The 26,933-nt window shown below is 47.4% G+C and overlaps 1 protein-coding gene across 1 annotated transcript; it reads left to right on the forward strand.

The window, feature by feature from the left end:
* Positions 1 to 32: 32 nt before the first annotated feature.
* LOC135808957 (uncharacterized) lies at positions 33 to 26,933 on the forward strand. Its single transcript, XM_065322208.1, has 19 exons — positions 33 to 491; positions 6,470 to 6,835; positions 8,715 to 9,077; positions 10,050 to 10,454; positions 12,431 to 12,787; positions 14,088 to 14,417; positions 16,080 to 16,445; positions 17,318 to 17,746; positions 18,217 to 18,537; positions 19,442 to 19,738; positions 20,077 to 20,231; positions 20,601 to 20,946; positions 21,507 to 21,641; positions 21,952 to 22,406; positions 22,771 to 22,964; positions 23,249 to 23,289; positions 24,773 to 24,869; positions 25,457 to 25,568; positions 25,879 to 26,933. The coding sequence occupies exons 1-19, from the start codon at positions 395 to 397 to the stop codon at positions 26,146 to 26,148; spliced, it is 5,136 nt and encodes a 1,711-aa protein (XP_065178280.1). The 5' UTR covers positions 33 to 394; the 3' UTR covers positions 26,149 to 26,933.

Genomic DNA, 26,933 nt, shown 5'->3' on the forward strand with positions numbered 1-26,933 from the left:
GCACAGACTCGTCGCGTTGTGTCCACCAGCACCGGCACACGGCGGCAGTGCAGTAACGACTAACGTCCACAGGGACCACGAAAAAGAATATTTTTTAGTTCGAACTCCGTTCTTTTCCAATGCAAGTCAAAAACAGCATGCAGATAGGAAAGTAAGGGGTTGTCCGCGAGTCCGTGCTGGATTCGCTCCTCCAATCAGTCTCACAGACGGTTGTGAGGAAGAAGGACAAACCCTCGTTTTCAGCATTTCCTGCTTTTCATCTGTCGGAAGTATCTGGTGTAGTCGTGTGCTTAGCGTTGCCCGCTGAGGGTTTGTGGGTCGTCACGATACTAGTACTATAGTAGCCTACGAGTACGTGTATCTAAGCGTGCGAGCACTGAATGCGGAGCAGCACATGACAATGGCGTGGTTTGGCCGTAGGCAGAGTGCGTGTTACATGTGGGCAGTGACTGCGGCGGCGACGGCTGTTCTGATATCACTGAGCGTTACAGGTAAGGTGGAATACATGGCAATAGTAACTGTTACTAATTTTGAGATGTGCGACAGCGCAAAAGCGGTACATTGCACCGGACTTGCTGCAGTTACGCTTGGAAACATAAGATCTAGTTGGATTTGTCACACTGGCTTGTACTTGCAAGTACACTCTGGAATTCCGAGTGGTGTGGCTGAATAGTGGACGCCGAATAATGGGAAGAAGAAATTTCGGAATCCTACTTTACCCGCTAGGTCTACAGTACAGTTGGCACGTAACACAGCATGTACACTGTACTGTGTGTGTTTCATTACTTTGCCGAATTCTCAAAGGCAAAGCCCAGAAAGGCTTGTCATGTCTCCATGTCAGTGCAGAGAATATGGCGAGTCGGACTGAATAGAGGGCGAAAAAGAATACAAGAGCATCCCGGCACAGCTTCCTCAGATGTGTAGTGCTAGTGGCCTGGATGCTGCAATCTATCTTCTTCCTGCTTTGTGTGATGGCAAAAGCTAGCAGCTGCAGTGTGCATAATGGCCAATGAAGGCACAGTAAAGTAAATAGTCCTGAGGCACATGTGCCGGGAGACCATGGCCAAGTGTGAATGTTGTGGTGCACTCGACTAGCCATGCTTGCTCAGGTGGTCCATAGAAGGGTGTATGAATGTCCAGAGTGGCTGCTAGTGAGTGACGTGATGTCGTCCACCATTGTCCTTTCCCTGTAAAAACGCTCAACAAATACCAAGTTACAATAGTTTGAATATTGCATGTATGTCATGTTGCTACATGGTGTGTCATCGACCTGTTCACACTGTACCTCTGGGAAAACAATAATATTACACAATCATGGACATGTACATCTACCTGTGTTGATTGTGGTACAAGTACGAACTTGATCAGTTTTGTACACCACACCGACTTTGATAGCACTAAGTAAGGTCTAATTATACTCAGTAGTTCCCCGAGCTTTAGCTGAGAGAGAGAGAGAGAGAGAGAGAGAGAGAGAAAAACGAGGGTACATGAAGACATGTTCTCAGCTTGTTTCTTCAAACCAAGCCCCCCCTCCCCGCAGAACAACATGCTGTACTGTACAGGCAGAACATTTCGTCGGTCAATAATTTCGTCCAACTCCAAAGAAAGGGAGTTCGTCCGGTTGTAAATTTCGTCCATAGATCATAAGAGTGTATTGAAAAGCTGGACAAATCGACATTAGTCCGGCATTGAATTTAGTCCAAAAGCTCCTTGGACGAAAAAGACGAAATTAAATTCCAGACGAATATTTCGGTGTATACAGTATCTGACTAGGTTCCAGTATCTGACCTAGAATTAGCAATCATGGTCCATGTGGACACACAAACACACACACACGTACACACACACACACACACACACACACACACACACACACACACACACCTTGGACCTTGGACCTTGGACGCGCTGCCATATTCTGGCTATGCGGACACACACACACACATACCGTAAAATCCCGCCAGAGCGCCCCTACCTCCTCCTCGACGCTTCAGGTGGGGAGGGGCGGATGGGCGAGTCCTACTTGCCGCATTCAGTGCTACATGAAAAGTACTCACCCTACGAAAACTGTTCGTGCAGCTCGTACACCGACCAAAGGTCAAGAGCCAGGAGTCGAACAGACCCGACAAAACGCAGGGTTTGTGCGATCCCTGGTCAGGAGGGTGGGCACTGTTGCGTACATTTCCAACGGGGTCGAGCACGCGTCTGCGGTGCAGTACGGCATCACAGACTGCGACAGAGTTATACGAGGATACAATCAATCACGTCCCTGACAAGAAGTCAGGGAGGGGCGGATCATGTGGAAGAGATGGGGCGCACAGGCCGGATTTTACGGACTCACATACCGAAGCAGCTGCTCATGAAAGTCTTGGAGACTACAATTGTGGCCTCTGGAGATGTTTTTCTGGATGACTTAGACTAGATTGGTAGTTGAGGACTGATAGGGGTGAAGATGCGAAATGTCTGCATGTAGGAAACTGTAATAATAATTATAATACTACCAGCCATGGTGCAAAGGAGGCACCACAGACATTAAGATAGCTCGTCGCTCTAGCGCCAGAGTGCTCAAACTACAAAAAGTAGCGGGCATTGCGCGTTGCAGCAGCACTAGAGCAGCCTACTGAGAGTGCTCAACAAGGCGAAAGCCGAGGAGCGTGATACCCAATGCTGTAGACAGCAAGCTGTTTCGGCCATGAAGGCATTATAATACTATAATGTTAAAAAATTGGTTGTGAGCAACACTGGCTCACACTCAAATCACTGCTTTTCACCAGAAAAATATTCTATTTCAACGTTTCGGTCTTGAAATAACCATCATCAGGAATAATGTTATGGGGACAATTGTTAACTGGAAGTAGCCGGGTAAGAACTGGAAATGCGGACACAATCAAATGTGCCATCTACTTTGAAGTGTTGCACACTTTGCTGGGTAGCCTGGTGTTTCCTAAGAAAATCTGCAGTTGTGGAAACCCAGACAAGGCAACAATAGAGTTATGAGGAGGTACTGGGAGTGACCTGTCTATTCTGGGAAGCGCTAGTAAACAACTGGCCTTGAAGTCAAGGATATCAGGATAGGCACACTGGTAGTGCTGGCTGATGACTGTCGCCTATGTTATCTCATGATCATGGATGAGATAGGCTGTCCTATCGTTTCACGGTCTGTGACTACCCTGTCCTTCCACTACATATAGCACAGCTGACTTTCTCAAGTAACTGTTAGTTAGTTATCCCTTGATCAGGCTGATCTCTAGAGCTCTCACTAGATATGCACACTTCGCGAGCTACTAGCTTTGATTCCGCCACAGCTGATCCGGTTCAATCAGGAATTCCTACAACAGTATGTATACAGTCGTCCCTCTCTAATCCGGCACTTTATAATCCAGCACCCTCGATAAACCAGCACAATTTTCAGTAGCCAAAATGTCCTCTTCATGCACATTGCAGCAGTAAATCAGATTTGTTAATCCAGCACCCTCCCTAATCCAGCAGATTTTCGTGGCACAAATGGTGCCGGATTATAGAGGGACCACTGTACTCTGGAACTGATAAGAATGTACTTTCACACGCTTTCTACCATTCCAATCATGTACAGTGTTTTCCCAGAGTGGCGGGGCACTTATGAACAGCGACTGTGCACTTGTGTAGCCATCATTATGTGACTTTACACAGTAGTGGGCAGTGTGAGTTTGGATTCGGACATGTTAACAGCCTGGTAGGGTAGTAGTGTAGAGAGTATTAAATTATTATTATGAGAAGAAGGCAATGTCTGCTACACTGATGCGGGTTACTGAGTGGCTCAGATGGCTGCGCAAGCTAAGGGGCCGTCCATAATTATCGATCTTTTACACGAAGAGAAAAAAAGTTTCGTATATGGGTGGGTGGGTCAAGGGGAGTTTTGTTTTGAAAAATATTGATATGTGAGACATCAAGGCATTCTTGCTGTCAAGTCAATCTATTTTTCGTTCAGGGGGGTGGGTGGGTGGGTGGGGGAGGGTCCTAACTAAACTTTTTCGCTTCGTGAAAATTATTGATAATGCCGGATAGCCCCTAAGCTCCTGCAGATTTGATCTATGGCGATCATAGTGTACGCTACTTCAAGTAGGCGCCCAAGTCTAATGCTGAGTCTAGTCTTGGTTCTGGGGTCATGGTGGGAATTGTGGAAATGATCCATAACTTACCAGGCATGCAGATCCTGTTTTCAGAGCTGTCCTGTGTAGTGTGAGAATACCTGGAATTCAGATCCTGCTCCAGTAGGCTGTGATGCGAACTACAGACGATATTCAAGCATGTGGCGTGTTTCTTGGGATAAAACTAAGATATTTGCCTGGGCAGATGGAGTTTGGGGGCCCTGTTTGTCTAGGAGGTATACTTTATAGAACAGTTTAATCTCTAATCGCATTGCAAGTGGTGTGTTAATAATATCGTGCAGTGTCGTGCTGTTCACTCCACACTTGGCCGGCATTTCCTTGACCTGTTTTGGTGTAGAATGCGAATAATGTAATCAATGTGCTCAGCAAATCAGTTCAAGCACCAGCAATTAATTACCTCCCAAGATGTACATGTACAGCAGAGTCTGACCGGCAAAGCCATGCTGTGGTGGTGGCACTGCCACACAGCTACAGCTGTTCCAGCCACGCCGCGGGGTAGCTTGGCAGTGCAGTGGTAGTGTTCATGCTGTGATCTTCTTGAGGACCATGACCAAGGCATGAGTCAGCAACTATCTAGCCAGTGTAGCCAATAGTGTGGTGGTTTGAGTAATAAAAAACGTACTTTTGGATAGGCTGCAGTGGAGTTGGAGAGGTTTTTAAAAGAAGCTTTAGTATTATACCTAGTACCTATGAAAGTTCCTGGCCAGGTCACCACCTGAGGAAAGGCCCTCACCGCCCTGGGCTAAAATGCCAGATCAACAGGCAACACAGCTTGTATTTCATAGAGTAATCCAATGCCCTAGCACCACTCAAAATAGACTGGTCTGAGGTATGTGTGCTTGTAACTGTAGAAAAGAGGCTTCTTCAGACTGTGTATCCTGGTATCTGGATACAGTGGCCTGGATCAATGGGACAGTTATGGCACAACTATACCTATACTTTAAACATATTATTTCTATGATGCCCGGCGCCCAGTAGCTAGCTTGAAGTGCCTGGTATGGATTTGATTCAAAGCCTTTCGCAAGAAGTACCGGTATAACTCAGTACATGCATGTGTGTGTGCACAGGCGCGTGCCCCGTATGGGTTCCTGGGTGCCCGGAACCCCCCCCCCCTCCTTTTTCGCTCAAAATGCAGGATTTGCCTTCATTTTTTGAAAATTTTCCCGCTGGAGGCCCCCCGCCCCGAGGAGCCCCCCCCCCTTGAAGGCCACCGGCGCACGCGCCCGGTGCATATGTGTGTGTGTGCGTGTGCGTGTGTGTGGTGTGTGTGTGTGTGTGCACGCAGGCCGGAAGGTGTTCTGTAGTCAGAATTCACCTATGCATGCCCTGCAACCATATGCACAGTTCTGGGTATCTGTAGGCAGGACTTTCAGTTGATGTATGGAGGTAAGCGGGCCTGCGGGGAAGGGAGGGGGGGGGGGGGGGAGGTTGATTACTTTCACCTTGGGGGAACTGAGCAGGCGATATCTCACTTATGGTAAGTTTCGACGTTACATAGAGTATAATGTGCCACCAAATTTGCACGCACAATGGATACTCTGTGCACATTCAGTCTGACATAGCGCAGAGCCACTAAAAGCAGTGCTTATCGCCACACGGAAATTTGTTTAGACCATTCCTTCATTCACACCAAGCTTCTCTTATGTCACCTGGGAACTTCTGCCCAAGCACAAGGGAAACCGTATTTCCCCGATCATAAGTTGCACACCCATTTTAAGGTTAGGGCTCTATTGTTTCAATCTATTTACAAAAGTAGCAAGTCCGCACACTCGATTGTAAGTTGCACCCCCTTCCTTGCCCTGGAGGTTTAGCACAAAAAGGTGCGACTTATATTCGGGGAAATTTGGTACATGGATGCGGCTAATGGGGTTTCCGGCACTTGTACCAGTGGTTGTGAGACTTGTCCCCTCACCCCCACCGTTAGACGCTGCATCTGCCGCTGCGTTTACCGGGTATTTGCGGGTGTTAGCGGGTGTCAGTGGGTGTTACCGGGTGTAAGTGGGTGTTACCGGGTGATACCGGGTGTTAGCGGGTGTTACCAGGTGTTGGAGGGTGTTAGCGGGTGTTACCAGGTGTTGGAGGGTGTTAGCGGCCATCGTGAGTTCCCTCAGAACGGAGACGATGATTTCCTTTTTCTTTTTTTCCATTTTTCTGTTATGCTTCTTCATACATGTTGTGTGTATACTCCTCGACATTCGCCATGTGTATAAGTAGATTTAACAACAAATGGACGTGTTGCCACTTTCCATTGTGGTGTGTGATGTAGCATCAAGCCCTTATGCACCTCTGACTGATGACCTCTGTCTCTTATGTCTCTGCAGGAAATGCACAAGGCCTTACGTCACAACCTGGGCAATATGTGGAGGCAGAATATCGCCACACCATGGGCAGGGCAAGAAGCTCCGTTACGCTGAAATGCTGCTTGCGTGGCTTTCCAAAACTCAATGCAGGCAGTGTGAATGTCACGTGGACGCATAATGGACGGCGCATCAACTCAACCATTACTCGGCAGCTGATCAACATAGTTGACTCTTGCACTTCACCTGTTTTCGATCTCGAAGGTACAGCGGGCATCATGGCAACTTTGCGCTTTGTCGATTTACAACACAACGATGCTGGCAACTACACTTGTATGATGTCAACTGGAAATGAAACATTAGAGGCATCCAGTCACCTGGAGATTGCCGGTGAGTGGTTACTAGGGCCGGCTAGAGAGCCTCTCGCAAGTTAGCACGTCTTTTTGTGAGTACACGTAGCAGGCCCGCCGAAACCGGTCCGGTTGGTCAGGTCATCACCAGACCAACTTGTATTGGTATCGGTGTATGCTGCTGCGTATCTAGGGCACTTGCCATTCCACTGATACTATGCAACAATACGTGATATCACTCATTGGAATACTGTAGATTGAAAAGCAGTTACGCAGTTGCATAGTCATGTAGTTACATCATTGCATAGTCATGTAGTTACATCATTGCGTAGTGCCAGTGGGTTGTTTGCATCGCTTTTGCGACTCTGCTATCCTGGATAAGAACATCACCATCGAGAGCTCATGCCAGCCATCAGATGTATTGTGTATGTGTGTGTGTGTGTGTGTGTGTGTGTGTGTGTGTGTGTGTGTGTGTGTGTGTGTGTGTGTGTGTGTGTGTGTGTGTGTGTGTGTGTGTGTGTGTGTGTGTGTGTGTGTGTGTGTGTGTGTGTGTGTGTGTGTGTGTGTGTGTGTGTGTGTGTGTGTGTGTGTGTGTGTGTGTGTGTGTGTGTGTGTGTGTGTGTGTGTGTGTGTGTGTGTGTGTGTGTGTGTGTGTGTGTGTGTGTGTGTGTGTGTGTGTGTGTGTGTGTGTGTGTGTGTGTGTGTGTGTGTGTGTGTGTGTGTGTGTGTGTGTGTGTGTGTGTGTGTGTGTGTGTGTGTGTGTGTGTGTGTGTGTGTGTGTGTGTGTGTGTGTGTGTGTGTGTGTGTGTGTGTGTGTGTGTGTGTGTGTGTGTGTGTGTGTGTGTGTGTGTGTGTGTGTGTGTGTGTGTGTGTGTGTGTGTGTGTGTGTGTGTGTGTGTGTGTGTGTGTGTGTGTGTGTGTGTGTGTGTGTGTGTGTGTGTGTGTGTGTGTGTGTGTGTGTGTGTGTGTGTGTGTGTGTGTGTGTGTGTGTGTGTGTGTGTGTGTGTGTGTGTGTGTGTGTGTGTGTGTGTGTGTGTGTGTGTGTGTGTGTGTGTGTGTGTGTGTGTGTGTGTGTGTGTGTGTGTGTGTGTGTGTGTGTGTGTGTGTGTGTGTGTGTGTGTGTGTGTGTGTGTGTGTGTGTGTGTGTGTGTGTGTGTGTGTGTGTGTGTGTGTGTGTGTGTGTGTGTGTGTGTGTGTGTGTGTGTGTGTGTGTGTGTGTGTGTGTGTGTGTGTGTGTGTGTGTGTGTGTGTGTGTGTGTGTGTGTGTGTGTGTGTGTGTGTGTGTGTGTGTGTGTGTGTGTGTGTGTGTGTGTGTGTGTGTGTGTGTGTGTGTGTGTGTGTGTGTGTGTGTGTGTGTGTGTGTGTGTGTGTGTGTGTGTGTGTGTGTGTGTGTGTGTGTGTGTGTGTGTGTGTGTGTGTGTGTGTGTGTGTGTGTGTGTGTGTGTGTGTGTGTGTGTGTGTGTGTGTGTGTGTGTGTGTGTGTGTGTGTGTGTGTGTGTGTGTGTGTGTGTGTGTGTGTGTGTGTGTGTGTGTGTGTGTGTGTGTGTGTGTGTGTGTGTGTGTGTGTGTGTGTGTGTGTGTGTGTGTGTGTGTGTGTGTGTGTGTGTGTGTGTGTGTGTGTGTGTGTGTGTGTGTGTGTGTGTGTGTGTGTGTGTGTGTGTGTGTGTGTGTGTGTGTGTGTGTGTGTGTGTGTGTGTGTGTGTGTGTGTGTGTGTGTGTGTGTGTGTGTGTGTGCGGGTGTGTGCGTGTGTGTGTGTGTGTGTGTGTGTGTGTGTGTGTGTGCGGGTGTGTGTGTGTGCGGGTGTGTGTGTATGTGGAGAAATAACAATGCGCTATCATTGCTACGTAATGGGCAAGGTCAAGGTGTGGGTGTGTGGGTGCGCGCGCGCGTGTGTGTGTATGCGCATGTGTTAATCTAGTTGCTGTTGGATCTCTGGCTGTAAACATTTCTGGCAAAGCTAGTACAGCTGTTGTGGAGAGAGCAGGACACCCTAACCACTATGACGCGTATGTGCTTACCGACACGCCCGTTCTGGCAAGGCACTTGAGAATCCGATGTGAAGCTGTTAATTGGAATCCAGCACCCCAACGTCTCATTTGGACCCAAGCTGGTACCAGGACTCTGCCTGGAGACTGGAAGCTCCGGCGGCATCAGAAAACTGATGTTGTTTCGATGTATCTAAATCGTATGCTGGAATCTGCGGATCTCAGTGAATACGCTTGTACTGGGTCATCCATTGATGGCCGAGTGGTGACTCGTATGATCAGCCTACATACAGGAGGTATGTATGCATCCCAGCCATCAAAGATCTGCCTGTCTTACGCCTGGGATTTGTACCTTCCACCCTTTTCAGAATTTCCATGATTTGGTGCAGGGTGGTTGAAGCATAGACTGCATGCACGTTGTATAGATGTACGGAATCCCATAGATACAGGGCAGAACAACAGAGACCAAAAATCCTTCTCGTGACTCCGAGTTTCGTATTTCAAAACACACTCATCAGACAGGTATATGCGCGTTTGGGTGTTCATTGTGTGCTACGCATGCGCATTTGACCAATTTTAAGACCAGTAGTCAATGGCAGACAATCGCCTTTCCAGCTTCATCACTTTGGATAGAGCTAATGATTAGCTAGATCTTCGCCCGAGAAATTTTTTCGTGTTGAATGCACTCAGGGCACGTTTCGTAGTGGGAATAGCAACGAGTGCAACATGGTCCTGCAGATTCCACACCCGACCGCGACTACCGGGTTTCAAGTGCGGGATTCTACGGGATACGTGCATAAGGCTTATTGATCGCAGATTCTTGTACGTGCGCGTACCAATATGATGTACGTTATATCATTCCTGCACTTGTTGATACAGCATGTGCCAGCATCCATCAGTAGACTGCAGGTGGTATCTTCAGGCTCTGGCATAGAACATACATACCTACAAACCATCCGCATCTTAGTGGACTATAGCAATGTCTTGCAGGTTGCTTTTCAGACATCTCATGGGTTTCCGCACAATTCGGGTCAAATTAACCGCATGACATGATAGGAAATCAGTTTCCGTCACAACTACCAAAAAACGTGTACAGGTGACATTTGGCGACTGTAGATCAATTCTAAGTCAGCAGTGCAATGTTGATGCATGATGCACACTGCTTTGATGTTGTTAAAGCTATCCTTTTCCTTTTTGGGACTCAAGAGGGGAGCTGTTTGGAAAGACTTTGCATTTTCTGGGCATTTTCTGAATTATCTTCTTTGTAGAGAAACCAAGATTTGAAGAAATTCGTGAGAAGACTCTCCATGAACACATCCCTATAACCACCGGGTGGAATGATGTCGATGAGGTCATTGTGCGAGGTTCTCCGGCACCTTCAGTTGCCATTCAAGTGAGTATCAACGGTAAACCATACAATATCAATTGGGAGCCATGCACAAGTACTGGCAATGGAACAGGACGCAGAAAGAGCATCGAACTCAAAGACATTGGCATTACACTTCAAGCCTCTATGGAGCCGCACGAGCAAATGACCGGACCAAACGCCTGCAAAGTATCGGTTCTCTGCTACTTCTCAGACAGCCGGCTCAGCAATCCGATGGGAATAGACATAATCGCCACGGCTCTCAACCCTTTTGCCTCTGTCATCTATGCCACATCACGCATCTTACGTAAGTGACAAAAACTAAACTTTTTTTGTAGCTACTGACATCCTACTAGACGTGCATGATGTCTCCGGTAACCATGGTAACCATCAAGAAAACAAAAATATACATGTGTGCTCCGAATAGCCACTAGCACTGGTAGCACAATGTCATGTGTCAATAACTGATAGTACTTGGTGGGGACTTCCCCACGAGTGCCCTGAATAATCACGAAAGCCCGCACGTTTTTTCAAAGTTTACGGCAAAAGTCATTATGGCCGTGCAATTCGTACGGTAAAAAAAGACTACATAAAGGCCAAAGCGGCGGGGATAGCTTTTCGGCCAAGTTTCAACATACAGTCAACTTCGCTAATAACGACTGCGGATATAACGACAATTCGCGAATAACGACAAAATTTCCATGCCCAGAGCAAAGTCCATTCTACCTGTATGCATACAATGAGACTTCGGGTATAACGACACTTTGCGAATAACGACACTATCTGATGCCCGGCCGAATGTCGTTATACGCCGCAAAGTTGACTGTACACATGATCAGTGACAGTAGGGGTATACGCATAACAACATGCAGAGGAGGAGCAGCAGCAGCATCTCTTGTTTTCCAAGTATACACAGGTTTGTGTGTATTTTTGTTGTTAAGGCGAGACCAAAAAAATATAGAGATTCCCGGGCCCTCCCGCACCAAAATCGAGCCAAAGCCATTTTTTTATTTTTTAGCAGTTCATACATGTACAGTACTGATCATGTGAGTAGATCTGTGACGTGGAGTCACACAAACCCGGGCTTGTACGACTCCCCGATGTACAGATCAGGGCAATTGTTGGCCGAAATACAGAAAAATAATCGAACGGGTAAACCGCGTACCTGTTTTCTGTAAAAAAAATTGAATAAAACTTACCGGAAAATACTGTAAAAAAAAGTTCAGCATGGCATGCATACATACATTGGAAAAAATAATAAAATAAAAATTCGCCCGCCCGCACCAATTTCACATGGGTCCTGCCCGGGAATCTCGATTTTATTTTGGTCTCGCCTAAGCATACATGTATACTAAGGATGGAGATTTTGAATCTTACCCTTCAGGTTAAACCCCTCCCTGATGTAACCATGGTAACCCCAGTGGCTAAGATTTGGAGTATAGCATTGGACTATGGTTGAGTCTCGCCAGGTGGTGATCTTGTTGAAAGAAATCAACCAGGCATGCATTGATGTGGCAGTGTGGATGCTAGTTCAGAAGATGGTGCTAAGCACAGCGGCTGTGCCTGGCCTCCCACGAACTCTAGTTCAGAAGATGGTGCTAAGCACAGCTGTGCCTGGCCTCCCACGAACTCTAGTTCAGAAGATGGTGCTAAGCACAGCGGCTGTGCCTGGCCTCCCACGAACTCTAGTTCAGAAGATGGTGCTAAGCACAGCGGCTGTGCCTGGCCTCCCACGAACTCTAGTTCAGAAGATGGTGCTAAGCACAGCGGCTGTGCCTGGCCTCCCACGAACTCAGAGTCTAGTTCAGGCCCTATCCTATCACTTTACATCTTTGAAGTTTTCCAGCAGCCTGGCTGGTGGAAGATTTTTGTTTTGTTTTTTGTTTGGCCCGGTCATGCTATACTGGTTTGCGTACTTTGTGTGTGATACGTAGGAACACATGACTTACTCAGTCCGCAGTTGACACACTTTCGGGGCCAACATATTGGTCCAGCCATGGTCGGACCAACCAGACAGGTTCCAGTTGTGTGTGGATAGTTAGCATAGGTTATTGGTATCCCTCTGACTTCGAAATAGCTTTCCACAATTTGTTGGTGCTCAGATCTGAGCATCTGACTGGGTCTATACTGAATGGATCTGGGACCTGGATCAGGTTGGATTCGGATCCGGCCAAACGGCCACAGCCTATGCCTATGGCTTGAACTCCCTTAAAGTATACCATGATCTTGTGTGCAGGGATGGTTTGTGAAAACTAGAATACTCTGCTGCTTTCCCCCTTGCAGAGAACGCCATCTCCCGAACACCATATGTCGAGGCTGAAATCCCTGGCCCAGTAGCCATGGCAGGTAGCTATAAACTCCTCAGCTGCTGCTTACGAGATGCCGCACCACAACCGGATGCAAGCAAGGTCAACGTCACCTGGTTGCATAATGGGAAGCGCGTGAAGCAGAGCCTCTCTTCTAGAATCGATGTGTATGGCTTGTGCGACACGGTTGTCTTCCGCGTCAAAGGTGCCAAAGGCATTATGACCGTACTGACCCTGTTTGATGTGCGTGACCACGTACATGCTGGCAACTACACTTGTGCAATGGAGACTGATGCCGGGGTATTCCAGGACACTGCCATTCTGGATGTCACTAGTAAGTCAGTTGTTCCTGTATATCCAACTACTTGTCCCGCTTGTAGCCTACTTGGCCATCATTGGTCTTATTCAAACGGTGTACCGTACGATATTGATGTTCAGTTTTGTACCATTTGATTTTGCACAGCAGCTCCCCTTTGTATGTATCGCTGATACCACTCAACTTGGGTGGGGTATGCTGCTTTGCTGCATCGAGTTGCAGTTTATGAATATTATGATGTCGTCTAATGGTCTTACCCATATTCCATCACCCTGCAACCACCAGTATCCATTATTGCTGTGTGAGATTTAGGCTCTAAATTATCTGCAGTGTGTCCCCCCCCCCCCCTCCCTCCCCCTCCCCGCTTTATTTGAATGGATGTCGAAAGGTGCACATTGGTGCAGCTGATTCCAGACGCAGGCGTCATCAAAAGTGCATAGGCCAGAGTGTGCAACCTGGTGACCCCTCGTATGTATGCGTGGGTGTAGATGTGTGCGTGTGTGTATGTGTGTGCGTGTGTACGTGTGTGTGTGTGTGTGTGTGTGTGTGTGTGGGAAGGGGAGGAGTATGTGTGTTCATGTGTGTGTGTGTATGTGTGTGCGTGTGTACGTGTGTGTGTGGGGGGGGGGGGAAGGGGAGGAGTATGTGTGTTCATGTGTGTGTGTGGGGGGGGGGGGGGGGTGTTTGTATTTGTACCCTGGAATGGTTATGGGCTACACATGCACTGACTGTGGTGTGGTGAACCCATAAGTGGGATCATTTCTAAGTCCACCTAGAGTCTAGGGATTCCAGGCTGCCTGGCCGTTCATAACCAGTCGAGTCATGTTTTCAAGGTTCCCCAGTTTGAATCTCTCCCCTCTTCCATGGGGACTACGTGACCAGTTCCTGGCACTGGGGCAAGTACAGACAAATTGTGACAAGTGTGTGTGTGTTTGTGCATGCGTGTGTGTGCGTGTGTGCGCGTGTGTGTGTGTGTGTGTGTGTGTGTGTGTGTGTGTGTGTGTGTGTGTGTGTGTGATGTGTGTGCGGGGAAAAAAATGAAAAGACCAAAAATAGGGATTCACTGGCCATAAAATGTCACTCCAAATAGCTGTATGGTGTAGACCAGGCTGAATAGTGACGGTCAATTCTTCAGCCTTGCAAGCTGTTGAATGGTGTAATCCCAGCACAAGTTGCTATGGCTTCTGCCGTAGCATTGCTATCATCGCCTCCGGCGATGGGCGTCAAAGGTCAAAGGTCAGGTGTGTGTGTGTGTGTGTGTGTGTGTGTGTGTGTGTGTGTGCACGTGCATGCTCGTGGGTGCTGTTTATATGTGCAGGGGCTTGTTTTCCACCACGGTTTGACACAGATAATGGCTATCCACAGAAAGTGTACAATGTCAACTGGGGTGAGACTCTTGAAGTCACCTGCACCTTGCTATGCGGAGATTTTCAGAGGCTCACGCGACAATTAAAACAAATTGGTGGTAATCAACTGGAGATTGAAGATAATGATGAATATGGTGACAGGAAAATACTAAACGGAACATCGCATTATTCACGTACTTGGGTGATTGAAAATATTGACGGAGCCAATGATGGTCTTTGGGAGTGCCATGGGACTTCACTGGCCAGATCAGCACGGACTCAATTTCGTATCAACGTCAAAGGTTAGTTTACTATAAAACTGTATTGGAAAAGGGCATAGGGAAGACTTGCTTAAAATTAATGTTAGTGTTTGTATCCGTCGTAACACATCCACTTACACCAGGTCCAGCGGCCTGAGACCACTGACTGCACTGGGCTCCAACCTGCAAGCGGCCATTGCTTTGAAAGCTCTGAAGAATATACCCCCTCCCGCACCCATACCCACGCATATGCGCATGCGTGCGCACGCACACACACACACACAAACAAACATACACACACAAAGTGATGCACCCACATACATACTGTTCCTGCTGCTCCTCCTCCTGCTGCTGCTGTTGCTGTTTCTGTTCTTGTTCTTGTTCTTGCTTGTGTTCTTGTACTGCTGTTTCTGTTGTAGTATTCTATTTCCATTTGCTCAAACAAGAGGCAATATCACCTTCTCACCGGAGAGATTGTTCTGTGATTCCTACCAAAAATTAAATCTATGATATTGTATTCTAAAGATTTAGGGTAATGTACGGGTAGTATAATATTGTTATGATGGTCACAAGTGAGACTGTATGAGAGCTTTCTTCATGACAGCATTTCTCAGGGCAATTGCGCAGACAGAAAGTAAGAAACATTCGCCGCTGAGCTGCAGCTCACAAGAGTGAGCCTGGCAGACACCTAGGGGCAGTGTCTGGACTAAAGCTAGTCGGTGGTGGTTCAAATGCTACCATACAGTCTCGGTTGATAAATTCTTACTATTCAAGTTGAACTCTTTGCAAAATCGGCCGAACCTCAGTGCAGCTCATTTCAGAGAATGTCACCTTTGGAATGGGTGGAGCACCGGCCCGCAGACCCCGGGATGGAGGAACACAGGAAATGTGCTGCCTCCCGCCACGGGTTACTCAAAGGCATCATCTTCCGGAGAAGGCATGGTCAGGGTGAAAATATAGAAAACAAGGGATAGGCAGCAAGTGGAGGCAGTTGGAGACACATTCGAGTAGCTTTTGTTCATAATTATAATTGCTCAATGGACATTGACAGTCTCTCTCTCTCTCATGGGGGCTAAGGTGCAGTCGGGTTGTACAGTCCTAGGATTGCTCACACTCCGCGGGCTTTGTCAATCTTTCAGCATAATCAAGGCAAGCGACATACAGAGCTAGAGAGAAAGAACCCGTTGGAACCACTGCGGCAGCAAAGCACCCTAGCCTGTATCATGGCAAGATGCCACGTCTGCCGGGGCCTTGTTCCTGAGCAATGTGTGCCGCCATAGGCTCTAGTGACTTTCTACACAGGTGTTGGAAATGACTGCACGTGCTCTTGCTGGTCCGCATGCTGTTACTATTTTAAGTATTTCTTGTACAGCTAGTCGAAAGGGCACTATTCACGAGGGGTTCCATAATTGCTCCAGTATGATGCACGTGCAGTGATTCTACAAGTGCATCGCTCTTGCGGTTCTGTTTCCCTGCCTTCCAAAAAGCCATCCACGGAGACATGCAGACCGTGCAGATACATAGACCAAAGATGCTGTTGTGATACTACTAATCATAATATCACATTATAAATTTATATTGGCAGTATATGTGTATGTGTGTGTGCATGTGTGCGTGCGTGCGTGCGTGCGTGTGTGTGTGTGTGTGTGTGTGTGTGTGTTTATGTGTGTGCATATGCATGTGTGTGCGTGTGTGTTGCTTTAGTGGTTGTCGGATCTGTGAAGCTGAGCATTTCCGGCAAGTCGAATGCGTCTGTTATGGAGGAGAGAGCAGGACATCCCCACCACTATAATGTGTATGTGCTTGCCGACACGCCAGTTCTGGCAAAACAGCTGAAATTCCGCTGTCGTGCCACTGATTGGAGTCCAGCACCTCAAAGTCTCACATGGAGCCGTCTTGATGGAGCCAATCTTGTCAAAGATTGGAAGTTGAGACATGGTCCTCAAAACTCGTCTATTCTCATGAGCCTAAGACGTACACTAGATCACACCGTGCTTGGTGAATACTCTTGCAACATCTCGTCCGTTGATGGAGAAACGCAAACACGTATGATAAATCTGCAAGAAGGAGGTATGCCTCTCGTCCAGTTGCTGTCATTTCTGTAATTGCAGTACCAATGACAGTAGTTCTGTGTTCTGTGGCATTCTAACAGGCATACATGTTTTAATATACAAGTATGCTTGTAAGAAGGGTTCGAACTGAGCAGACAAGTTGGTGCTGCAGTTCAAACGCTGTCTTCCAGAAAGAGATGTGTGGCTGGCATGAATAATCGTGACCCATGTGGCTGCATGGGATTGCATCCTGGCAGCAGGCGCGTAGCCCGCATGGGGCACCCCCCCCCCCCCCAAACAAAATTTCGACCTAGGTTAAGCATGCACATAATGGCTATGAATGACACGCACCATCCATCCTACACATAACGTTATGTGGCGTCCCCCCCCCCCCCCCAAGAGGGGGGGGGGCAGCTATGCACCTGTGGCAGTATGGACAGCTGGACCTGATTCGGTAGTACCTTGATGATCGAGGCACTCTTTCTCACTGCCAGTGTAATTCTATTCATTAGACTTGATGATTGGAATCATTAGAATCATTAGAATTCTTACTACACTGTACTACTGCGGTATACTGCGGTATACTGCGGTATAGCAACGCTGATGGAGGTCTTTGTGTTCTTTGCATGATAAATGCACGGAGTGGGTTTTCTTGGGCTTGTGTCAATGCACATTGCAAAATCAGACCCGGTGCTGGTTTGCTGCAGTGCTGGTTTGCCGCAGTGCTGTGGACACACGTGCCTGTTAGTATATAGACTACTGCGCTTGGTGAAAAAAGCATGTTGAGGTCCCGTGGTGACACATGGCCCTATTTCGATACAAGTAGATTTTGTGTTTAGAGTCGAGGAGGCTAGCTGTACATGATTGTACCGTGTGCTGTTTGCAATGCAGAGAAGCCTAGCGCTGAAGACGCATCTGAAAGTAGCAGCACGGGTCTGATTGCCGTCAGCACTGGATGGAACAGCATTACCGAAGTCATTGTTCGTGGAGCCCCTGCTCCTTTACTGATGCTGCAGGTGTCAGTCAATGGCGAGGAGTACAAGCCCATTCACTGGACACCGTGTACAGCAGAGGCTAATGGCCGCAGATTCCAATACCTGGAGAACAGTGATAGCGACAGCACACAGCTGGAAGATTTGGGCATCAAACTTCAAGCCAGTACTAAGCTACATGGCGGCCAGGTCGAGGGCTTGATCGCCTGTGAAGTACAGATTCTTGGCTACTTTCCTAGTCGGCTAAATGACACCATAGATGTAGAAATAAACATCACCTCGAGCAACTTCTTTGGGTCTGATGTCTACTCCAAACCACTAACATTATGTGAGTTATGAAGAGGGTACTGTACCTTTATGGGTGGGTTGCATGACTTCATTCCTTACAGTCACGTAGAAATCAGTGACGGTTGAGATCAACCTCACTTGTCCGCACATGATTTAGTCAGGGGCTCAGAACAGTCTCTGGACAACCCCGGTTTTGTCTGAATAATCCAATCCATACATTTTGGGCATCATGAATGTGTACATGTATAACTATAATGTGACTTTAAACCATTCATGTTGCAGAACCGGGAAAGTACCCCAATCATTCTCTGGATACTCCATGTCTCATCTACTCTAGTTGTAGACATCGATAGTGACGATTTTTTGTATTTGAGTCTCTTGAGTTCGGTATGATGCTTGCGACTGCCCAGATCTGTGTCAAGGCTATTTTGATGACAACATGCTGCTGTGCTGCCTGACCGTTTTAAAACTAGGACGATGTGTCTTGCTTTACGTGCGCTTGAATTCCAGATGAAGCAGTGGGAGATCCTAGCATTGTAATCAGGCCACACTGCCAATCGGATCAGCCTGATGCGACCGAAATGAACACATGCTCCAGATACCTATCCTGCTCTCAGCCCCATCACGCCTACATGATACCATCCATACAGTGGTCACTGAATGGATCACCAGTTCAACCTGGTGCAGACATGCGGGATAGTCGGCATGGCAACTTGGCAACATCCAACCTCGCACTGGACCATGTCAATCTAGCGGATGCTGTTAGATTTTGCTGTGAACCAACCTGGTCGGACTTGGAGCTTAACAAGAGCAGGTGTATTGAGTTGAAAGGTATGCTGCACACTAGTACTCAGCGGCACAGTGCAGACTACCTGCACACTAACACAGTCTACTACGGTACAATCGGGCCGAAGTGAACAAGACTGGTGTAACGCTGGCCGCTGTGCAGTGAATGTTAGCTCTGCAGTGTAGCATGCACAAGAAACACTGGCCGCTGTGCAGTGAATGTGGGCTCTGTTGTAGTCCTGGGGTACTTCACTTGCACACGATTCATCCGGCTTAGCAGGCTGGGAAATTGACTACCATATACATATAGGCTATAGCGACCTGACACCTAGCCCCAACACTTCTTCAAGGCACAAACCAACAGCCTTCCAACTTGGAAGGCTCATGTTCGGAAAGGTCCAAGAGGGGAAGGAAAGCACAACGAAGAAGTGCACGAGCTACGCCCCACGGCAACAAAGAATGCCGAAAGTTACTGGATGATGACGAAACTAGTACTTCGAAGTAAGATTATTGGACATACTGGCCTTACTACAACTCGATGACGCAAAGCAACAGACCACCCAACTTGGGAGGCTCAAGTTTATGTAATAAACATAGAAAGGGAAAGCTAAGCGAAGACAAATTGTGACAAACCGAAACATCAACGTCCGTTTTCACCATAATTTAATTGGCTCACCATCCGAGTTCAATCAACTTTACACATATAGCCCCTGGTCTTATTTACACACTGCATGTACACACCTTGTTGAAATGCTGGTTTTTCTAGCACTTGGATATTTTGACTAAACTAGCTTGCACATGTACACGTAGACCAGTGAATTCTGAATGCACGCCGCAGTTCCGACAGCCCGACATGGGAGTTACCACTGAATCTGGTATTCATATCTGATTAGACGATTCATCCTTCTGCTGTCTCCGCTGATTTTCTTCTGCGTGTTTTTTTTTGCAGCTCCTATGGCCAACATTACGCAAAATGGCCAATTAGTTCCAGGAAAGATACTGCGCGTGTCGAAGATTGAACCACTGGAAGTCACTCTAGCCTGCACAGCTAGTGGCAGTCCTCAACCCAAAGTGATATGGACTGCTGAATCCAGTGCTGGTATGTTGCCAACAAGCGGCCTTTCTCGCCGTCATCTCGTTACCATCAACATCAGTCAACTTGCTCATAATGAAGCGATCAATGTGACTTGTATAGCCAGCAGTGACCTTGGACGTGTTATACGTGATGTCACCATTCTTATGCAAGGTAAGAGAATTGCTTTTCTTGGACATGGTGCTGCTTGGCTCCTCGGCTTCAGAGCATTATAGTTGTGAGTTGCATGATACTCGTGTACAGTAATTTCTTCCAGTGCAGCAGAAAGACCCCACCAACCCTCACTATAACGTTTTGTCATAATATATGGGCTTATTGTACAACACTAAGTACACGTACATGTATACCTGATTGGACCGGGAGCCCGGGATGTCACACTGGGTATTTCCCAAAGTATGCTTGGCCTACTACAAATTATTATAGGCTTCCATCACGTCATGATGTTGTGTACTGTGCTGTATGCCACCTGTGCCTATGTGCTCTTATGACAGACCCAGGCTCGCTTGGTGCTGGTGGTACCAAAAACTCCTCACAGACATACCTCCTAGCAATCATAGCTAGTACAGCCAGTGTCAGTTTCATCTTGTTGGCTGTTGTCTTCATTTTCTGCCGCAAGATACGCCAGCAAGACAAGGAAGTGAGAAAGGTTAGAAGCGACATAAACACATGCCGTATTACATTAAATGAATGCCTTGCCTGTTGACCTGATATTACGACAGGTAGCTCAGGTGGCAGGTAGAGGACACGCTGTTAAGGATTGTGTTCTTGTAGGCACGGAGCAGCAGAACTTCTGTGCAATACTGCTCAGTGTCATGCCGATCAGTGTCGCACTGCTCAGTGTCATACTGCCCAGTGTCATACTGCCCAGTGTCATACTGCCCAGTGTCATACTGCCCAGTGTCATACTGCTAAGTGTCACTGTGTAACTATTAGTCTGTTACACTGACGCTAGTGTGTTTCTTCTGTCTGCATTGTGTGTATTGTGTGTGCATTGTGCCACATGCCCACTTGACAGACTACATTGGAAACACTGATCAAAGGAACACTGCCGCCGCCAGTCGGTATGAGATACGAAAAGCCCGAAGACCTGATGATGCATATGAAGCTGTCGCCTCAAGCATCCACTGCCACCCTTGCTCATCCAGCTATGCTGACGCCCTCACACACAATGCTTAGTCTTCACTCAGTGCAGAGCTTGTGTAAAGCTGATCCAGAGTGGGACGTGCCCATTGAGCACATAACCTGCGGCGAGGAGATTGGCCGCGGTGCGTACGGTATCGTGTTCAGCGGCACCATGATGGACACCAGTAAAGACCCGGACAAGCCACAGCAGGTCAAGGTCGCTATCAAAGTACCTGCTAGTGAGTTGAAGAGCTGCCGTGGCGGAAGTATGCATTGAGTAGCATGGCGGGTATGGAGCATGCATGGCGGGTATCATGTGACTATGCATGGAGCATGCATGGCGGGTATCATGTGACTATGCATGGAGCATGCATGGCGGGTATCATGTGACTATGCATGGAGCATGCATGGCGGGTATCATGTGACTATGCATGGAGCATGCATGGCGGGTATGCTATGCCTGGAGTATGCATGGCAGGTATACTATGCATGAAGTATACATAAGGCTGGTCAGTTAGGCCGGTTTTATTCAGATTACAGAATGGAATACGAGTCGGGGTATCAGCAGGCCTCTTCAAACAGTAGATTTATATCAAGCAGTAATGGCTGGTGACTGTTCGAATGGCCGGTATGTAACCAGTCACATTATAGCTGAGCCTGAAGACAATAAAATGGCCACGTTGATCCATGGTCTGCCTCGGGCCAAAGATGTACATGAGTATACTGCAAAAGTCGCAATATACATATGTACCCGCTGATATTTCCCTTCCCAACAACCGCTGTTCTCTGCATTGTACAGGTGATGGTCTTGATGCCAATGCGGACATTCTGAAGGAGATTGAAATTCTGAAGCAGCTGGGAAAGCAGCCTCATCCGAATGTCATCAGCCTTCTTGGAATCTGCACAGCAAATAGTCGCGGCGCTGGTGCATCAGGTAGGTGTTGTGTCCAGTCACCATAGTCGGTGACACCACGTTCCTAGTGCCGGTGCATGTGTGCTGGTCAGAGATATAATCATTATCTGTTTGATTTTTTTGATAGTTCATGTGTCTGGGAATTCAATAGTACATGTCCTGTGAACAAACATACCGGTATATGTTGAGATGAGGTTGAAAGCTTCATACTTGAACAAGTACACACAAGTACGTATCAGAAAGCAACACATATGGCGACCGGCTTACCATCTTGATCAACTGCTGACTATTTCCGCACTGGTTTGTGTTTTGTTGTTGACCCTCTATCTAGATGGATACATTCTCCTAATGGAGCTTGCCGAACAAGGCAACCTACTCAAGTTGCTACGCCGTCGCCGTGGCTTGTCCAGGAATATCCGCACACAGCTGAGCCAGCTAAACCGAGCAAGCATGGCACTACCAGACACAATCCAGCGGCGAGCCAGCGAAGACAGCATGGTAGTACAGTCCACTCCGTGTGAGATGAGTCCCCAGGATGATAATATGAGTGCCCGCACCATCAATACGCAGTTCACCACCTCGCTGAGTGGTGATAGTACATGCACCAGCAGCAAGGAGAAATCACCGACTAGCCCGGTGGCCGCCATGGATATCCCGTCCATCATGATGGCGCGCATGCAGAGCCGCTCACAGCAAATCCAGCCAGAAGACATGCTGCGACCTCGTGATATTTTCAACTTTGCACGCCAGATTGCCAAGGGAATGGAGTTTCTAGAGTCCCAGCGGGTAGGTGACACAGCTTTCAGCCAGCTAGCTGCTCATTCTTCTGCTGGTACTGGTGCTATTAAAGCACAACATTCAGCTTAGCATACAGCTAATACTGAAATGCATACGGGTACAAGTCGACTGCATACATGGTAGGGTCAGACCAACTGAGAGCGTTTGCCATAGGATCGTGTCAGCAACTGCAGTGCTGGGTGAATTTTCAACTCGGCCAATTCTCAAGACTTGTTATGGAACGGCTTGCCCCTTGGTGTGCTACTAGATGCGTAGATTAACCCAATGGGCGATTCTTGTAGAATGTTTCCATCACAGGCCTCTATTCACACCCTGGCTATTGTATGCATGGGTGTTGTTATTTGATATGCAGTGCGTTCACCGAGACCTGGCGGCACGGAACGTTCTAGTCTGCGAGGACTTCAAGCTGAAGATCTCTGACTTTGGGCACTCACGACAAATGACGGAAGACATGGTCTACCATGGCCGCACGCAGAGGAAAATGCCGGTTAAATGGCATGCTATTGAGTCCCTGTTCGACAGCATCTATACGTCCCAAAGCGATGTGTAAGCAGCTCTCCATCATCTGTTATCAGTTACTTATCACCATTGACCACAAGTACAAAAGCGTAGAACTGAATGTTAGACTAGGTTGTGTGCTAGAATTTGATATTGCCGCATATACTGCAACAAGTTCTACATGTATAGAAGTCTGAGAAGTGCAAAGCGTGCAGCTACATGTTTCTGACTAACCTCTTCCATGTGCTTCTCTCCTTTGCCTCCATTTGATTTGTGTGTGTGTGTGTGTGTGTGTGTGTGTGCGTGCGCGCGTGTGTGACTTGTGTATGTAGATGGTCTTTTGGAGTTGTCCTGTGGGAAGTCGTAACACTTGGTGAGTAATATTTCTTCAACTCACTACCAGCAACGAAAGCAGTATTACATAGTTACTTGCACAGTAAATCAGTGCAATGAACAGGAGAGAGCATACCTTGTGGGTCTGGCGTGCTTGCAAATGCTCCTCCATGTTCGATGCGCAATAGGCAATGTCAGCCTTATCTAGTTCAAAGTACCTCATTCCAACTCCCATTACCTATCAGAAAAAAAGAAATATTTCACGAGCGACCTGTGGTCGAAATTGCCCTGCGGATCACCACACACACCGCGCCACGTCCCCTCTTGCAATACAAAGAGTTACACGATCATAGAAGTACTCAAGCATAATTATAGGAATGGATTATTGTTAAGAACTCCGAACAACAACTCTCCTCTTCACTTCAGGAGCCTGGAAAGCAATCACACAACGGAACCAGGTTCCCGCCAAAAAGTAGCTATGGCACACACACACACACACACACACACACACACACACACACACACACACACACACACACACACACACATACGCAGTGCGATACACGCAGCGTATCTATAGATATACTTATGACATGCAGTCCGGATGCTACGCAGCGCAGCGAGACATCATGAGCAGAATGCAGTCACCCAGTCCACTCCATGACACATGTACCATGCACATCAACTACACTAAGTCTTGTAGTTGTAGGCTCTGTGGAGTGATGGATCAGCTAGCACTAAGACAGTGTCATTACACGTGACTCATGACTAGGGATAGTGTTACACATGACTGGGGAGGATTATGCTATCACTATGAATTATTAGGAGACTGTCATAGGCACAGGTGTCAACATATATTCACAGATCCGTTCTGCTACAAATGAGTATTGGTAGAGTTCGGTTGGGATCCGTTCTGCTACAAATGAGTCAGGGATGAATTTATCCGGTATCGCATCGCAGTTTGCTACGCAAAATCGATCTACTGCTACTCAAAAATCACAGTGACACGCAGAAAACTGCGATACATACATGTACAGGCTATCCATGCTTTTTGTAGCTTACGCCACAATTGAGATTTTGCATAGGAAAAACTGCTATGCAAAAACATGGCAGTAAATTCATCCCTGTGAGTATTGGTAGAGTTCGGTTGGGATTCGTTCTGCTACAAATGAGTATTGGTAGAGTTCGGTTGGGATCCGTTCTGCTACAAATGAGTATTGGTAGAGTTCGGTTGGGATCCGTTCTGCTACAAATGAGTATTGGTAGAGTTCGGTTGGGATCCGTTCTGCTACAAATGAGTATTGGTAGAGTTCGGTTGCTACAAATGAGTATTGGTAGAGTTCGGTTGCTACAAATGAGTATTGGTAGAGTTTGGTTGGCTTGGACTCACAGTACCTGATTTGAGTCTGCTTCTCATCAATGTTGATCACGGTTTACTTGCACCAATGGGTTATTCTTAGTAGACATCCCAATGCTCTGCTTGTGTTTGTTCGCCTCTGTTCGGTTGTGTGGGTGTTACTCAGGATGTATGCCATACCCCGGCGTACCTTACACCAGCCTGTTCACATTACTCACGTCCGGTACGCGCATGCCAAAACCGACGGGTTGCTCGGATAAGCTGTAAGTGCGCTTCACATCATGCATAATCCAGTTCCAAGACGAAATGAGTGTATTCAACCTCACACAACAGCTGTGATGCTAGGTATCTTCTCTACTTGGAGGTTTCATATTACACCCTATCATTTTCACATGGCCCACTGGTCCTGATTTTAAAAGTCCGGACACGGCAGACATGGCTCCATATTGGAGCAGGCAGTCATATTTCCATACCGATCGCTCACTATGTACTCAATGCAAATCTTGATTGTGTTCTTGGCTGGGTTGTGGATTTGCTCTGGGTTGTCAAGCAGGAACACCGACTGTACCAATGCAATGAATGCGGTCTGCATGACATCTTCACAGGCGAACTGATGTAATTGTTGCATAAGTTCCAAATGTGCCTGCTCGAATATGGATATGGCCTCTTTGGTGATAGTTGTCGGAGTACACAGCAGGCAACTTAGGTACACTGAATGTACAGCACTTATGCACACGATTCAATTACATTGCAACACCAGGCAATTCTTTGATTGTGTCTAATGAGTGTAACATTGCTGGTGTGTGCGGTACTGTGCGGTACTGCTGCCTTGCTCTGACCGTGCCTACAGCTATCAGGTCATGTTGGATTGCTGGCAAACCGTACCAGAGGAAAGGCCAAGCTTCACCCAGCTTGTGGAGACCATGGACAATCTGCTAGAAGAGGCAGCGCAAGTAGCTGACGTAAGTTCTTCTCAACGGCCATACCTACGGCAACACTAGTATCGACTTAGCAGGACAGAGCCCATCACATTCCCAATAATATATCAGTCAAGGCATGCACATGCACCCAAGAAAGGACCAGCTACACAACTTTCATTGCTTCTGCATTCGCAGACTCTAGCAGGCCAATGCCATGGTCCCAAGGACTGTTTTGATAATTAGTTACGGTGGTCTGTTTGTCTTCATCAACCAGGGCACCACTTCACTTACGGGGAGGGGGATTAAGCCTGACAAGCACTGACGTATGTTCATATTCCCATTACCGTCACAGGATATCCAATACATTGACGTGCAGGATGTACTCAGGGTACAAGAGTCTGAAGACATCTCTCTGATTGACGAGGAAGAAGAGGAGGCCGATACTTCCACTGAGCGTAAGCTACGCGTGAACATGAGAGCAGAAAAGGTTGTTACTCCAACGGCTGACGAGCACGAACAAAGTGACAGTCAACAGGCACAACTCCAACCACCAGCAAGTCACCACCTGCCCATGATTCTCGAGGTGAACTCTGCGCGCAGTGAAGCACCAGCATTCATGTAGCCAGAACACTCGACCATGTTGTTCTCGATCCGGCTTGCGCGGATAATGACAGATCTATATCAATTCAGTTATTGCTTACTGATGTGCTGGGAGAGAAGGCGCCGTGAAGCTCTTCCACCTAGTGTTGTGTGGGTATTGTTGGTAAGGCACAGCTGCTGCAGTAGTTGTGACTTTGCTGGTACATGTGTAAGTACAGCTGTACTGCAAGCCGTTGGCTACTGCACATGCACCATGCCCGTTCTCCAGCATACAGCGTAACCTAGCAGTTAAAGTACTCTTGAGTAACTCCATCACAGCTAACCAGATATGTGCATCAGCTACATTAACTTATACTGCTAGAGACAGGAACAACTTGACAGTGTATACTATCACACACGCCATATCGGTAATATAGTCTGTTCTTCTAGTCAACAACACCTAGCTCTTTAAAAGCCAACCACCAAGGTTGTATGCCGGATAGTATTTTAAATTAATGTACATAAGCCGCCCAGCAATAAGCTTCTGCATTGTTATCGGTCCTTTGAAGTACATGTAAATTCAGAACATTGAAAACCTATCTCTGCACATCTGAAAAGCGAAATGCGTTCAAATTTCTTAATTTCTCACATAAGCAGAATTCTCTAATATCGTATTGTGCTATAAAACTTGATTTTTCGACCCTCCCTCGCTTCTCATCCGCAGCTCCATAATTGTAAGCTGCTATTTACGTTCAATTACAGCTATGTACGCCGCATTAGCTGCAGAAGAATTTGCAATTGCCGAAATCCAGAAGATTTCACCTCCAA

Source organism: Sycon ciliatum, chromosome 2, assembly GCF_964019385.1.
Source record: "Sycon ciliatum chromosome 2, ocSycCili1.1, whole genome shotgun sequence".
NCBI lineage: Eukaryota > Metazoa > Porifera > Calcarea > Leucosolenida > Sycettidae > Sycon > Sycon ciliatum.

What these genes read in the sequence shown, in the direction of transcription:
- LOC135808957 (XM_065322208.1), top strand. Translation starts at nt 395, where the DNA reads ATGACAATGGCGTGGTTTGGCCGTAGGCAGAGTGCGTGTTACATGTGG. An exon ending in TGCCATTCTGGATGTCACTA is followed by an intron (nt 12,788 to 14,087) that starts GTAAGTCAGTTG and finishes TTATATGTGCAG; the next exon opens with GGGCTTGTTTTCCACCACGG. An exon ending in CTCCAAACCACTAACATTAT is followed by an intron (nt 17,747 to 18,216) that starts GTGAGTTATGAA and finishes CTTGAATTCCAG; the next exon opens with ATGAAGCAGTGGGAGATCCT.